The sequence below is a fragment of the Punica granatum genome, chromosome 3 (assembly GCF_007655135.1).
Source record: "Punica granatum isolate Tunisia-2019 chromosome 3, ASM765513v2, whole genome shotgun sequence".
NCBI lineage: Eukaryota > Viridiplantae > Streptophyta > Magnoliopsida > Myrtales > Lythraceae > Punica > Punica granatum.
In genome coordinates this window covers 29,412,993-29,430,456 of record NC_045129.1, presented here as the reverse complement: position 1 = coordinate 29,430,456, position 17,464 = coordinate 29,412,993, and the positions used below count along the sequence as shown (strand labels likewise).

The 17,464-nt window shown below is 34.7% G+C and overlaps 1 protein-coding gene and 1 long non-coding RNA gene across 2 annotated transcripts; one reads left to right on the top strand and one right to left on the bottom strand.

Moving 5' to 3' along the window:
- The first annotated feature begins 731 nt into the window (after positions 1–731).
- Positions 732–1,569, top strand: LOC116201160. The gene is made up of 2 exons (XR_004155814.1): positions 732–1,046; positions 1,282–1,569. It is a non-coding gene; the product is annotated as an uncharacterized LOC116201160 (long non-coding RNA).
- Positions 1,570–13,934: 12,365 nt separating this feature from the next.
- On the bottom strand, positions 13,935–15,358 carry LOC116198735. Its single transcript, XM_031528956.1, has one exon. The coding sequence runs from the start codon at positions 15,125–15,127 to the stop codon at positions 14,129–14,131; it is 999 nt and encodes a 332-aa protein (XP_031384816.1). The 5' UTR covers positions 15,128–15,358; the 3' UTR covers positions 13,935–14,128.
- Positions 15,359–17,464: the final 2,106 nt, after the last annotated feature.

The following is a 17,464-nucleotide window of genomic DNA, read 5'->3' as shown; positions in this document are numbered from 1 at the left end:
AATCAAATTCTGAAACCAAACAAATGTAATACAAAACTAAACTTCCCATTATTCAACTTTTTCCGCTTCTCACTCCAGAATTTTTATTCAAAAAATGTTACGTCCTTCTCAAAAATAAAGAAATAAATAAAATTGTGCTTAATTATTCTGCTACTAATAATATTTAGGACAAATTCTATTAACCCCAATTATAGTTCCGTAAAATGTTATTAACACTCCGCCTTTTAAAATAAAACATCCAGCAGCCCTGCTTTTGCTGACAAAGTAGATGACAGAATGCCAAGGGTATAATAGTTGAAGTGGCACTTATAAATATTATTTTTACTTTTAGGAAACGAAGAAATTCTAAAATTGAAAAAAAGGTAGCAGGAGGCAGATCGCTAGTGTGCCTCCCGCCAACAATCCACACCCTAGATGAGGTCATTGGAGTCATCAAAAGTCTCCAAGGACCTCACCTGGTACGGTTGTTCATGGTGAGGTTCGTTTCAGCAAATTGAACTGTACCATTCCGAACTAGAAATGGGGGTACCGGTTCGAATGGTAAACATTTAAAGGCTACAGAACCAGACCAAATGAAACCGGTTATAACAATTCAATTAACCAGTTAACCATGTCATGAAAAATGACATTTTAATCAATAAATTTGGTTCGGTTCGGTTCGGTTTAAAATTTGTCAAACTGAACCATAAATTTTTTTAAAAAAACAACAATAACAACAACATCCCCAACAATTGTGCACCTGTATGCCGCAGAGACTCAGAGTGATGGAGACAGAGACAGAGATGAGAACGTCGAGAAGAACCAGACACTCAAAGTTACAAGGAAGATTCACCACCAACCGGTCAGCTCTGTCTGTGTTTGATTAAAAGTTGATCAGCTGGATTCTTGCTTGTTGTCGACGAGTGTTGATTCTGTCGCCTCTGTGTCCGATCGAAGATTTGAAGAGAAGAGAGAGACTGAGACTGACTAAGGGAGGGGAGGGTCGTTGCGTCGAAGTGGAGAGTTGAGCCGAATGGGTCGGGACTAGGGACGTCGCCGTCGACGAGGTAGGGTTTCTGATGCTCTCGCTTATGTATCCGATGATGAGGAGTCTTATGATTCCAACATATTTTAATTTCTATTGAAGACAATTAATGAAGAACTTTCATTCTCAAATTTTCCTCCATGTCAAAAATTATAGAAATGAGTTCTTTCTTTAGAACACAACATAGTCCTCATAATCAAATTTAATTTATTCATGATATAATTATAAATATAATTTCAAGTTTTATCGACTTCTAGACTTGAAGTGGTGGCACGATACTGCGACAATCGTCACAACAACGAGAGATGTGCTTCATCTTATGTGACGCATTTTGAAGCGTTGCTCCAGCTTTAATTAGTTTGTATGGATATATAGATTTTTTTTTTTTTGCTAAGGTGTAGATATATAGATATAAATAGATATGGATTTGACAAGAACTGTGATAACCACTTAGTGATGTCTTTTAGTATTGGGCTGTGATCTCATGGGCCAAGGCCATGGGCCATGCAAAGCTAATTAAAGAAATCCATCCTCAGTTCAAACTAGATGTTGCAACTCGCAAAGTGCAGAACTGAAATTGCAAGTAACAAATTGTTGGTCAATCGCGAATGAGCGAGTAGTTTCGGGCCTCGTGCACTGTCTATCATACTACACGAGCCTGAATGAGTTCTCATCTCCTATCTAGACTAATTATCGGTTATATGACGGTATCCGAAAACCCAACGGAGCCCGACTAATTCTACTTAGATTAATTTGATTTGCATATGAGAGTGCAAAACGTTCTTAAAGGCTATTTAGTACCGGAAGTCTAATTGTAGGTGCAACAACTTAACCCACAATATCCTATTAAATGTTAGTGGATCATTGCCGAAGTTTACGACTCATGTATTTGTTTAAAGACATTTTAAAATTGACTGAATGGCAAACGTATAGGGCCAAAAATATCTTTTTTTTCCATTTTCCGACAGAACTTATCTGGATGATTAAGAGACAAATAAGAGGTTTTAAACCGACTGACGGGACGTCTAGCTGCTTCTGCTGACTCTGTTTTCTGTTCAATCATTGTTATGATTTCTACGTCACCGACCCTGGTGAATTTTACACGGCGGGGGAATGCCATCATAATCTAAGTTAGCTCCAATGTTGCATTCGGTTCATTTCCATGTGTTGGCACAACAACATCATTCCGCATGACTTCGGCCTAATTTAATCGCGTCATCGTGCTATGGATAAATCATCAATGAGTAGAGACAAAAACAATATATGTTGTTCTAGATGATCAGTGAAGTCAGCTGGAAGCTTTCTGTTGCCTTTGCTTTGGACCACAGAGATACCTTTAGAATTTGGGTAATATGTATGTTCATCTCAAAGACAGCTTATCCATACGCAATTAAACACATCGTCAGTCAAAATGCTAGTTAATCTATTACAGAAAATCTATCATTTTTCTTCCTCTTGAAATGGTAAAAAACACAAAGTATATTCAAATTATGTTCTATGTTTTTTCCCTCATCTATGGAATTTCTTGTGGATTATTCATACTATTTATTTGCCCGTGCTTTGCATGGGTTGACAAAATGAAATTAATTTTATAAGCCAAATATTAAAAATTAATTTAGAATCTTCTTTCTTTTTTGAATAAATGAATCAAGGTTGTGATTATTGTACATGAATTTTTGAATAAGTTTTTAGCTAGAAAAAATTAAAAGGAAATTAGATTTGATATGTTTGGATTCAAAATTAAGTAATAATAATATTGTTTGCTTAGTAAGTTAATTAATATCCTACATGTATTAAAAAATTGGAAACGGTAACTTAGCGTAGCTAGCTATGATCATGATTGTTCATTGTTGTAAAATTAAATACGTATTTATCATTAAAAATCAATTAATTCAGACAAGAAGATAATTGAAATTAAATAAAAAATAAAGGATTTAATAATTATAAGAAAAAAGAGAACATAATAATTTTAGCAATAATTTTAGGATCTCTATCTCTTTTATGACAGAAGAGTTGGATACCTCTCATAAATCAAAGAGAACATTAAAAATATAAAGTAAAATAATATCTCACACTAATCATATTTATCCTTACTTAAATATTTCTTTACATATATGCAATTATTCGTATAATGCATGAATAATTCATAAAATTTTCCTTTACAAATATTTATTTTTTTGAAATTATTAAATATATTTGTATTAGTATCTCCAAATTGATATATATATATATATAGATATTATTAATTTGAACCTATTTATTAAAGTTTGGGTGAACTTTACTAATAGATAGATAGATAGATATGAATATATATATATATATATATATTATATAAACAAAATTATATCTATTTCAATATGTATACAATTAATTATAATATGTAAATTTTACCAACAAGTAGAATTATAAGTATCTACATAATTATTTAATACAATCATATTTTACATTAATAATTTAATATAATCATAATTACATTAATGATTTTCAATGTGATAAATAAATTCTATAGAACAAAAAATTACTTTTACATTCATATAAATATAATTATATATTTCAATATATGCAAAATTAATTATGAATGGGATAATTTTACAGGATAAGTACAATATATAGATTAATTAGTAAGCATATTAATTTTCAATATGATAAATAAATTCTTTCAAACAAAAATGAATACATAAATTAAATAAAAAATATTATTAAAAACCATTTAAAATAATACATATATCATATGCAAATTGAAAAGAAGTTTAGAAGGAGTTCGAAGAGAAGTTTGTTAATTGTTGGGATGGTTTCTCTCCCATATGGAGAATGGTGAGTGCGAGTGTTAGAAGTAATCGCACATAGAAAAGTTGAGAGGAAATCCATAAGTTTATTAGAAATAATGGTCTGGAAACTTATTGGCTTAAACTTTTGAATTGCGGATAGACCCGAGTCCGAAGTAGGCTTGTGAATTTTTCATAACAAGTGATATCAGAGCCTCGGGTCAGAGAAATTTGAGTTTTTCGGTGTTTTCAAAATGGATGAGTCTACGGGATCTATGTTCAAGTTGAATACAACCAACTACTATATATGGAAGTCTTGGATGGAGGATCTTCTATTTTGTAGGGACTTGTATGATCCCATTGAAAGGGATTTGGTGAAACCAAAAGATAAGGATGACAAGGCTTGGGAACGCACAAATCAAAAGACTATTGGTTTGATTCGGCAGAGGATAGACAATAGTATTTATCATCATGTTGCTCAGGAGACAAATGCGAAAGTTTTGTGGGATAAGTTGGAAAATCTCTACGCGAGGAAAACACCGCAAAATAAAGCCTTTCTCGTGAATAAGCTTGTTCATCTCCGTTACCAGGATGGAGGTGGTATGGCTGTGTACATGAGTAATTTTCAGGATATTGTTAACCAGTTGACGAACTTGGAGATAATATTACCCGATGAGTTACAAGCTTATCTACTTTTAAGGACTCTACCAAATAATTGGGACACACTTATGGTTGCATTGGGCAATTCTACACCAGATGGGAAGTTATCATTGGCCACGGTGACAGACAGTTTATTTAATGAGGAGACTAGAAGAAAAGGCCCTGGGATTTCCATTCAGTCTAAAGCTTTGGTTACTGAACAACGGGAGAGAAGTCAAAGCAGAAATTCATCTTCCAAGTATGGTAAATCACGTGACAAATCAAGGGGTAGATCAAATTTGAAGACAAGGAAAGGGGTCACTTGCTATCACTGTGGAAAAGAAGGACACTAAAAAATGGAGTGTAGAGCTCTGAAGATGAATCAGAATGGCAACGATGAGTGCAAGAAAGAAGACGGCACTACAGCAGTGACATCTGATGGAGAGACCTACATTGTTTGTGATGAAGTCTATGTGAATCTCATGCGTCAGGATTCTACCTAGGTTGTAGATACAGGTGCCTCATTTCATGTCACTCTTCATTGGGATTTCTTCTCATCTTACACTACCGGGGACTATGGTTATGTGAGAATGGGGAATTGATAGTCATGCAAAATTGTCGGTATTGGTGATGTCTATCTAGAGACCGAGCTTGATTGCAAGTTGCTTCTGAAGAAGGTAAGGCATGTTCTAGAAATTCGCCTTAACTTAATCTCGACGGGTCAGCTTGATGATGAAGACTACAGTAACGAATTTAGCAGTGGGAGATGGAAGCTCTCCAAGGGTTTGTTGATTGTAGCACGGGGTCAGAAGACCGACACTCTCTACAGGCTGTATGCCGGGCACAACTCTGGTCAGCTTAATGTTGCTGAGGATTATCCTATCGAGCTATGGCACAAGAGACTTTGGCATATCAGTGAGAAAAGTATTCAAATTCTTGCTAGAAAGCAGTCTTTGTCCGTTAAAGGTATACACTTGAGCACTTGTGATCAATGTTTAGCTGGTAAGCAGATGAGAGTTTCTTTTGTTAGAAGTCGTCCCTCTAGATGCGATCATATACTTGATCTTGTGCATACTGATATTTGTTTCATGTCGGATAGATCTCTTGGTGGTGCTTTCTATTTTGTGACCTTTATAGATGATCACTTCAGGAAGGTTTGGGCTTATTTTATGAGGACTAAAGATCAGGTGACTGAGATTTTCAAGAACTTCCATGTAGTAGTGGAAAGAGAAACGGGCATGAAGCTGAAATGTGTCAGAGCTGATAATAGTGGTGAGTACAGGGGTCCTTTCGAGAACTATTACAGAACTCGTGGGATCAAACTTGAGAAGACGGCATCGAAAACATCACAGCAGAATGGGCTTGTAGGGAGGATGAACCGCACAATTATTGAGAAGGTTCGTTGTATGCTTTCTCAGGCGAAACTCTCTAAGTCCTTTTGGGGCGAGGCAATGAGGACAGCGATTGATCTTATTAATCTTACACCGTCAATTGTACTTGATGGAGATGTACCCCAGCAAGTATGGACCGGCAATGAAGTGTCGTATAGGCATCTCCGAGTGTTTGGGTGCAGGGCATCTGTTCACATTCCTCGAGATGCTAAGGCAAAGCAATGCATCTTCTTGGGGTATGCACTTGAAGAGTTCGGGTACAGGTTTTGGGACCCTGATAGTAGGAAGATCATCAGGAGCAGGGATGTTGTGTTCTTTGAGGATTAGATAATCTAGGATTTGCAGAAGTTAGAGAAGGCCAGAATAAGCAGTCTTCACGAGATCTCTATTCTCGTACCGGTTGATGTAGAACATCAAGTGGAAGAGGTACCTGCCGAGTATGAAGAAACCATGACTGGAGGTGAGATTCCTCAAGTAGATGATGATGTGACCGAGGATGATACAGGCTCGCGGTTGTAGTTAGAGCCTACAGATAATCTACCTAGAAGATCTGACAAAGTAAGACAACATTCTACAAGATATCCGCCTCATGAGTATGTGTTACTGACTGACGGGGAAGAACCTGAGTGCTATAATGAAGCCGTGGCACATTAGTACAAGGAGCACTGGTTGAAGGCGATGAATGAGGAGATGAACTCCTTGTTTGAGAATCACACATATAACTTAGTGAAGCTATCACAAGGTAAGAGAACATTGAAGAACAAATGGGCCTACAGGTTGAAGACATAAAACTCACGGCCTCGATACAAAGCTCAAGTTTTTGAGTTGAAAGTTGAGTCCAAGCCCATGTAAGCCTAGTAGAATTTAAAATGATATCAGAGCCCAAGGTAACGATCTTAGAAAAGCGCACACACATATGTGTGGAAACCCACACGACACCAAGGCCTGAGTGTGGAACTCGTAGCTAGTGAAGGGCATAATAATTGGGTATCCTAGTCCGGAAGTGAAAGCTCGACTCGATGTTAGTCGAGTCTAGTGTGTTGCTTGCCGTCGTGTCACGAGGATTACGACGAAGTCCTCCACATAATCGAGAAGGGGGATAATTATTGGGATGGTTTCTCTCGTATATGGAGAATAGTGAGTGCGGGTATTAGAGGTAATCTCACATGGAAAAGTTGAGAGGAAATCCATAAATTTATTAGAGATAATGGTCTATCAACATATTAGATTAAGCTTTTGAATTGCGGATAGATCGAAATCTGAAGTAAGCCTGTGGATTTTTCCTAACATTCATGGACCTACAATTTATGTACATCAATTTTCAGCTTGCCATTTATATAATTTAAGTACAAAAAATTTTCACAAGTGAATGAATTCTTGTCACCTCTTAATATAACGACCAAGGGTGACGTACATGAATGGATATCTAAAAGTTCAAATTAATATGTTTATGATTTTATTTAAAATTAATTTCACAAACTAAGAATTTCATAAAGTAAAATTTAATCTTAGTTTCGTGCTTTTTATTTCATAATAAATTATAGAAATTATTTGTTAAAACTAATACCTACATTATTACCATATATAACTTCTCAAAAAATAATAAGGTATACTAATAAGCGGTAATAAAAATCCTATTAAAATCTTTCCATATATATAGATGATATGTACCACTAGTCTAATTTGCACATATACATCTATATTGACGTTCATGACTCAAGAACAAAATGGTGGTCCATCCTTTGGGATTTCCTACCAATCTATCTACGAAATGGAGAATCCGATAATATGAGAGAAAGGTCATATGATGAGCATTCTCATCATCAATGCAAAAGTGTTTTTCCTACTTTTTTTCTCTGAAAATCATGGATTTCGAATACTATTCATATGCACATGTAAGAACAGCTCTCTTTTTTTTTTGTGTTTGAATTTAGGTTTAAAGTAATGTACACACTATTCTGATTTTTTTGCTGTCTAGATATATATTTATATGTTGAACTTATGAACATCCGAAGTGCCTTTTAATGTATAATATCAAATTCAGTTACAATATTAGAAGTACGATATCGTAAATAAATCTCTTCTAAAGTATCCTTTTATCTATTTTGCCACTATTTATACGTTCAAAATTTTTGTATTCTCCTTTTTTTGCAAAGTTATTTAAGAGTAAGATATTTTGTCAAATTCTGAATCAATTATTATATGTAAATTGATGCCATAAGAAATAAAATTTCTTCTATATATAAATATTTGTTTCCCGTATTATCAAAATTAATCCTTAAATATAGGATAATCAAAATAAATCTAAAAGCTTTTATGAATTTGTTAGATTTTGTAGAAGAGTTCAAGCATATTTTGGAAAAACTGAAATATAAATTAGATATGAAATTGCTCCTATGAAACTACTTTATGAATTGGAAATGATATAACTTATAAATCACACTATAGAAACTTTAATGATTTGTTCTTTTTTATTTATATATTTTAGGAGTTTTTACCTAAAATTACTTATGATTTACGCGTTTTATCAAATCTATCATATGCTCTCTCTTTTTCTTCAGCTATATCTCATGGTTTACATTTTGCTTTAAATCTATCCCGGCGTTATCTTTTCCGTCGATATCTAACGGCTGTGCTGACGTGGCGCCCACGTGGCAAGTATGGCTCACTATCGCTCCACATGACACGTCAGTACGGCCGTTAGATATCGACGGAAAAGATAACGCCGGGATAAATTTGATGCAAAAAGTAAACCATGGGATATATCTGAAAAAAAAAACATATGATATATTTGACAAAATGGGTAAACCATGGGCCATTTTGGGTAAAAACTCCTATATTTTATTATAAATATTTTAAATATAATGTAGGAACGTACGGTTTAATCTTACTAAGAGTTTAAAGTTAGAAGTTATATAAATCTTTAGGTTTTCCTAGAAGAGTTTATGTTAGTGTCGAAAAGTGTAATGATATATGAAAGTATAAATTGGATAGAAAAACTCATGGAACTAAAAATATGAATTAACTCTTAATAATATTCAAATAAATTTATCATCACAATGACTAAATATTAGAATGATTAATGCTACATCTAAAGAATTATAACATATGGAAATGAATGATAAATATCATTGAATTTTGTAAACTTTGTCTACAATTTGTCAAAGGGGAAAATAGTCTACAATTTGTCAAAGGGGAAAATAGACAAAATATTTTATTTACAAAATATATGTAGTGTGTATATATATATATATATATATATTCATATCTATCTATCTATCTATCTATCTATGTATTAGTAAAGTTCACCCAAACTTTAATAAATAGGTCCAAATTTATATATATATATATATATGTGTGTATCAATTTGGAGATACTAATACAAAATATTTAGTAATTTCAAAAATAAAAATCTATGTAAAAGAAAAATTTATGAATTATTCATGCATTATAAGAACAATTTCATATATGCAAAGAAATACTTAAGCAAGGATAAATATGTTTAGTAAGAGATATTCTTTTATTTTTTTAATGTTCTGCTATGATTTATGAGAGATATCCAACTCTCCGTCATAATAGAGATAGAGATCCTAAAATTATTGCTAAAATTATTATGTCCCTTTTTTTTCTTATTTTTATTATATCCTTTATTTTTTGTTGAATTTTAACTATCATCTTTCTGAATTAATTGATTTTTAATGATAAATACGTTTTTTTAATTTTACAACAGTAAACAATCATGATCATGGCTACCTAAACTAAGTTGGCGTTTCCAAATTTTTAATACGTGTAAGATATTAATTAACTTACTAAGCAAAAAATATTATTATTAATTAATTTTTAATTCAAAATATCATACATAATTTCCTTCTAATTTTTTCTAGCTAAAAACCTATTCAGAAAATCATGTACAATAATCCCATTATTGATTCATTTATTTAAAAACGAATAAGAATGAATTCAAAATTTTATACAAATGTGTAAACATAAAATAATTATTTTAATCAAATTCAACACTTTGCCATGTGTATTTTTTTGTACTAAAATTATTGCAATCCTACCAATTCAACAGTTAAATTCAATTGAAATTATTTTTTATTAAAGTAATTTTTACGTTTAATTTTATATATAGATTTGCTTAGATAACTTTTAATCTTGTAATTAAGGAGATACTTGAACACACGACAACATGCGGTTAGTGGAATTCACATAGGAACTTACACACATGGCGGCACAAGGTGAAAACTAGAAAGGTCAAACATTACATGTGGCACAACCTGGTTAACTGTTCCAAGCATTATATATTATATATTGATCCTACCAATTTGAAAGTTAAATTCGATTGAAATTATTATTTTTATTAAAATAATATTTTTTTCGTTTGATTTTATATATAGATTTGATTGCATAATTTTTAATCTTGTAATTAAAGAGGCACTTGAACACATAGCAATACACAGTTGATAGAATCCACATGGAAACTTACTCACGTGGTGACACATGGCGAAAGCTGGAAAGGCCAAACACTACACGCGGCGTAACCGGATTAACTATTTTAGGCATTATATATTATATATTGATTTGAAGTTACCTATTTAAGTAGGAAGAATGGGCATTGCTTTGAGTGACCATTTTTATCCCAGTCAATTGATAAATGACACTTGACTTAATATGGTACATAGTTCATTAAATACATTAGGGTTTATTATATCATATAGCCTAACGTTGACATATATTCTTAGATCTATCCCAACATCTTTTTTTTTTTACTTGAAGTATTCAAACATTGTTATTTTTGTTTCACCAACAATCCCCTGTGGCTAGATGGTGACATCAAATTAGCAACGTTGGGATACCTCAGGCAAAAATCGACGTTAGGATAAATTTAAGAATATCTATCAACGTTAGGTTATATAGTGCAATATACCCAAGATCTAAAAGTTTATGTGAGACGAAAAAAGGATGTAGCACAGTAGCGAATGTGTTCGCTTGATAATCAAGAGGTCACGGGTTCAATACTCATTGTGGAACTAGTCGTGTCCTTTTATTAGTTATTAAGATTTTTATTTCATTGTAGGTCGATGGACCTCCTTTATGATGAAAAATATATGTGAGTTGCTTTTTTGTATTTACCATTATAAACGACAATCATGTAGAAATTTTATAGAAAATTTGAAAAAAAAGGGAAGAAGAATCAAACTATTATATTATTTGCATTTGGGTTCTTCTCTCTCTGTTTTTTTCCTTTTTTTTTTAATAAAGGTAAGTGGGGGCTCTTCTCTTTATGTTGCTTTTTCAAGAGAAGAAAGTTGATTAGCAATGAACGAGAAATTCGATAAGTTAAAGACTAACAAACATTTTTAATTTACAGTAATAAATTTCTTGACTAGCATATGCGCATAGCGCCTAGCGCCTAGCGTCTAGCATCTAGCGTCTAATATCTTAACAACGGCTTCAGGAGTTGAAGGAGTTATACCGAAAACCAACTCAATTCATCAAGGAATAGGGTAAGTTAAACTAGAGCTCGACCATTTTCAAAATATGACAAATTTGATACATACGGAATAGAAGGAAGAAGAGTTTACTAATACTTTGATCCTCCAATTTTTTAATTGTCAGCATTTGACTACCTGAATTTTCAAAATCGAGAATTTGGTACCTGAATTTTCAAAAATCACAACAAAATGGTCATTTTAGCCTTTTTTTGACCAACAGTTTGGTCCCTAAAAGAACCATTTTGTTATGATTTTTGAAAATTTAGGGACCAAATTCTCGATTTTGAAAATTCAGACAGTCAAGTGCTGACAATTGAAAAATTGAAGGACCAAAGTGTTAGTGGACTCAAGAAAGAAATAGGTTTTAAGTGGTGGCCCAATGTCAAACTCACAATGATAGAAAATCTTAACAAGGAAATCGAATGGATCTTATTAAGGTTTGGATTTTGTTTGGCCCGACACTTGATGGCCACAAGGGTTCTAGAGCCCAGTAATGGGCCCTATAATCGGTGTCATTAAGAAGTCGGGGATAGTATGAATAGAGTAGGGATGTGCGGGTTCGGGTATCCTTTTTTCATTATACCCGGTCCCTACTGTAAGAGACATATTATAAGATTTTGAAATCAGACTCTACCATGTTGAATCATGAAACTGGAATATACCCGGAACCTGTATTATACTACATATTTCATGTACCCTGTTAGAACTTGTAAATTTTTTTATCTCACTAAATAAAATCGAAAATGTCTCATCCATAATTAGTAATAATGCAAAACATAACGTCGATATAGATTTAGATTTTTAAAAAAAACTTAGTGACTATATTTTTTAAATATAAGAATATCTAAATATAACTATATATATATATATATAATGGAGAAAAATATTATTCGGTTCTGGATATCGATTCAGGTTCAGGTTCAAGTTCTGGATACCTTATATGTAAGAACCACAATCGAAACTGATTTTCACCGATTCCTTTTTATAATATCCGGACCCTACCCTATTTTCATTATGAGCTACTTGGACCCTACTAACGAATAAGTTCCAACCAGTTCCAAGTATACTCGATATCTGTGCACACTTATAGAATAGAGAAAGCCACAAAGACATAGGGTTAAGTCATGAAAACTTAGGGTGTGTTTGTTTTTTGAAAATTTTTTAACTCAACTCAACTCAACTGAACTCCACTTATTTTTAATTCAACATCACAATCATTACTTTTTTTCATTTTTAAAATTTTTTTAACCATTAAATTCAATTTTTAATATTAAATTCTCTCAACTATTCATTACTTTTTCACAATTCAACAACACAATCATTACTTTCTCTCAATTATTTATTACTTTTTCGCACTTTTTCTCATAATTCAACAGTATAATCATTACAAACCAATTAAAACGCACTCAGCTCAACTCTAAATCCAAACGCACTCTTAATATTTCACTGTACTTATATTTTTCTCTTGTGACACTTTTTGTTATTAATGTGTGTTTGGTTTTAGAGTTAAGTATAGTTGAGTTTTGATTTTAATTGAATTGTAATGATTGTGTTGTTGAATTATGAGAAAAAGTATGAAAAAGTAATGAATAGTTAAAAGAATTTTGTATTAAAAATTGAATTGAGTATAATGAAGTTATATGTGAGTTTATATATGGGGACCAACTTTTTGAATTGGAAGAGTTAATTTTTATTGTATAGTGAGTAGAGTTAAAGTTAGAATTAAAATTTTAAAATAAGATTGTAAAACCAAACGAGACGTTAATTTCACACTCTATCTAATGGGATTCTCTTTCTAAATTATTTCCGCTTTAAGTACAGGCTAAATTGAGGTACTAGAGGTCCAAATCGGAATCCTGACATAACCAGGACCGCTACCTCCGATTCGGCTTCTGTTTGTAATTTTAAACTGCTCGAGCTGCTCGGAAATCGTGGATGGGTCACCGGAGCTGATTTGGATCCATCCCACCGCATTATTCAGACCATGCGAGCAAGCTTGTGCAGTACATCTCTGTTAATCGCGTATGGTGCACTACCCTTTCTAAAAGTCTCTTCCCTTTTGCGATGCGCATGCACTTACTCTTTTGTTTTTTTTTTTTTTTTTTACTTGGTGGTTTTGCAATTTGCACTACATGACACCTCGACCTGATCACTCTCATGCCCCATTTTCAAATACTACAATCTCATCCTTCCGTCTCTCCGAAGAAAGTGTTATTCGTCCTCAATCATTAGCATATCGAAAGCCATTTATTTAATTGATCACCGAAAATAAAATAAAAAAGAACAATTCATTTAATCTAACTTAGAAGCTTCTGTCTCATTAGTTTTCCCATTGGCCATTGACGCGTGATACACGAGCGCCTTCTTTAATTGAATTAAGATTTGCCCAACCACAAGCCACGCAACCGAAGACAGCTAGATCTAAGGGGGAAAAAAATCGAGAATGGGAATGTAGTGCAATAACATGCGCTTTCATCTGTCAATTAACGAATTTGATTCTCATGTGAGATTACTTGTACCTGTCTATTAATTATTAAAATTTTTATTTAACTTCAGGAAACTCTTTCATAATTCGAAAAGAAAAAAATAATCTGATTCATTAAACAAAATAGAAACAAAGTAAAACTAAAGCATGATGCCAAGAGGGTTGAATATCAAGGAAATCAAATATGTACAATGTGTCATCTCGACCGCATTTCCTAAGATGAGATTTGACTATCTACCATTCATTTTGATTGATTAATTAATTCAAAGTAAAAACAAAGAGCGAGAAGAAAAATAGGGTAGGGGGACTTTTCAATTTCTTCTTCCCCCTCAGAAAAACAGGTAGGACCGGACTGCGTCGCAGCACCGAGTCACGGCCGAGCCGGGGCCGTTCCGAACCGACCCACCGCCAACGAGCTCGTCGTTAACCACAACGGCGTCCGCGTCCCACCACGTCTCCACGTCAGCCTCCGTTACGTTGTCCAACAGCGTGTTGACCTTCCTCAAATCCCCAACAGCCGCCAGCTTGCCGCCGCCGCTCAGGTACAGCTTCCGAACTCCCCCGCGGCCCACGGTGTCGGCGTTCCCGACGTGCGGGCCCCACTCCGCGAGTATGGCGGGCCTCATGCCACCGGCGCGCGAGTCCCAGAAACCCAGCCCAGCGGCGGAAGGCTTGCTCACGATCAAAGCCCGCGGCGACGCGGAAGATGAGGGCGGCGAGGATTGGTCAGCGTTCCATGAGATTGATGAATCGTCTCCATCGAGCTCGAAGCCGAACCCCAGCCCGAGGTTGTCCCACAGCTTGACGACGCTCTTCCCGCTCGCGAACTCCGAGAAGTGGTCCCCGATGCTGCGCCGCCGCCGCAGGCCGGAGGAGCTCCGGCTCAGCCATGGACTCTCAAGGAAATTAAAACCCGCGCAGCCCTTCACTTGGAATATCTCGTCGGTCCGCGGCCGCCCGTCCTCAGCTGGCGATCCCCGAATCAGCTCGCGGTCGTCGTTCTCGTCCTCGTCGTCCTCCTCGTAATAGTCCGAGGAAGACGAGGACTGTGAGCACGTGTCGCCCGATGAGTCGTCGTCGTCGAGAACTCTGAGGAGGGGTTCCTGGAGCGAAGCGGTGTCGTTTTTGAACTTGACGATGAGGACTTTGATTCTCTTAATTATGGCGCTGAAGGAGGCGAGGATTGCCAGGATCAAAGCGCCCCATTTCCAGAAGCTGTAAGCTTTCGAGATCCCTTCGACGCCCGAAAGAGAGAGGAGGGATTGGCTCTGCAACGAGTTTATACCCGACTCAAAATCGCTTATCCTGTTTAACACAGGAATCTCCATTTTCGGTGGACTTGTCCAGAAATCAATACCGAAATCAATACGAGATTATCGATACTTCTACTCGTCCTCACTCAATGGGGTTACAACGATCGAATGACCGGGGTTCCGGAAATGAATAAGCAGAGGAAGGAAGGAAGTGTTGTTTTGATATGTGCGGAGAGAGAGGTGATTAGGATTAGAGAAAGATGAAAGGAGGAAAGGAGAGGTTTGTGAAGGGGAGAGTATGGGTTTTATAGGCAAACATAGTAATTAACTTGAATAAATTTTGTTAATTATCTCCACAAAGAAAAAGACTCATACAGAAAACAAAAAAATAACAATATAAAAGAAAAGATAAACTTAATCACAAAATACATTATTAAACAATGCAAATTTGCTACACCAACCTTAAGGTAGAGGATGTAGCTTCATGGGTAAAAAACATTAAAAAAAATTTTCTTGATATAGCCTGTAAAAACAAGACACAATTGACATCTTATCTTGGTTCAAATCTTATCCAAGGCTAAATTCCATGGGTTATGTTCAGTCTATGGGATGCGGCGCTCTGACAAGCTCACACGACTTCGGGATGATATGCGACCATAAGAGATCAGACATAGACATCTCTTAATAATAAACTTATCCGAAAAGGGAGAAAAAATAAATGTTGAGATTAGAAAGCGCATAAGTAATAAGCAATAATAAGGAATAAGAAAGCCTGCTAAAAAAAAAGAAAGTGTTATGATAGATGACGTGGAGGATAATGATTAGTTCTCTAGTGAGGAAAATTAGGGTCCACGTCAGAAAAGGGCAGCGCTTTTATAAGAGTAGATAGATTGGGACGGCTGAGTCAGCAGTGGCTTCGATCAATAATTGTTATTAAGGGAAATTTTCTCTGTTTGTTTGTTATTTTTTTTTTTTTTCTGGTTTTGTGATGGAGGTGGAACGTGTCATCGGTGACTCTGTTCAGAGAAAAAGTGGGAGAAAATCTCGATCTTCTTTTTTGTTTATTATTAATATAAAAAAAATTTCGGATGTTTAACTTAATCTCGTTCAGGGGTCTCTTAACTATAGACACGAAATATTTTCAGAACGAATTTTCAAATTCTATATTCCCGATAAAATTTGTAATTCACTAAAAGCTCGAAATTCATTTTGTATGAGTCATATTCTGGTCGTGATTAATCACGATTGTTTTGGATTACGATGTCGTGTCCCGGGTGGATCCGCTTTGTGGCTTTCAATTCAGGGACAGGTTTTTTCTGGGACAAGAGCGAGGACAGGTTTCGTCCAGTCGGATGTTGACACGCGGTGGCAGCTAATTGATCGTCAGGCAGGACCTTGCGCTTTTTTAAGGAAAAAACTGGGGCATTTATTCACCGAAAAGAAAAATGTTGGGGTTTTTGGCCTTTTTGGTGGGCCCCACTACCAATATCTTGTGGTTGTTATTGGTCTTGATGATGCCCAGCTTCCGACCAAACCAACCTGTTCCGCATGCCTTAAATTTATTTTGCCTTCAAAAATTGGACTAATTACAAAAAATAATATGTATATATATATATATATATATTTAAATATAATACTATCTTTAAAAAATAGTACAAATATACGTGATTTTTATATTTTTAATATAATACGAATTTTTGATAGTAATATAGAAAGACAAAACACTTGCTATTTTTTTTATAAATATAGTAAGATTTTTAAAAAATAGCAAGACACGACCTTCAAGTTTAACTGCGATTCTGGCACAATGTCAATTATTCATCAAATGTAATGGTAACAGAAAACGGCACCTCGTAATATGATTGGACAAGTGGGTCATACATATTTTTATTTAATTAAAAAATATCTCTAAAATTTAAAGAAAATTAAAAAAGAACATTTTTTTTCTAAAAAAAAATAAAGAAGTAAATTATAGATTGCGAGGGACACAATCAGAGTCCCCACCTGTCGAAATGACAAAACCTCAATTTCGGGGCTCTATCGATTCCGATTGTGAGTGCCCCTATTATGGCCATCACCCATATAATTGGAGTCCCGCTGCAGTCGGCGAGCCCAATTGGGAGATAGTAGCCACCGATGTAACCACCACCGTTGGCCCTCTCCCCTTTCCTCTTATTAAGTTGAATCCCCCTTTCATTTCCTTTAATTTTCTTAATTTTTATAATTATTTTTAATTAAATAAAAACTTGTGGGATCTATTTGTCCAATCATGTTGTGTCACTTAGCATTGTTAGCTCCATATTAGCTGTTATTCTGACAGAATAATTGACGTCGTGCTAAATGCGCAACTAAACTTGAAGATCGTGTATTTCTGTGCTATTTTTCAAAAGTCTTATTATATTTAAAAAAATT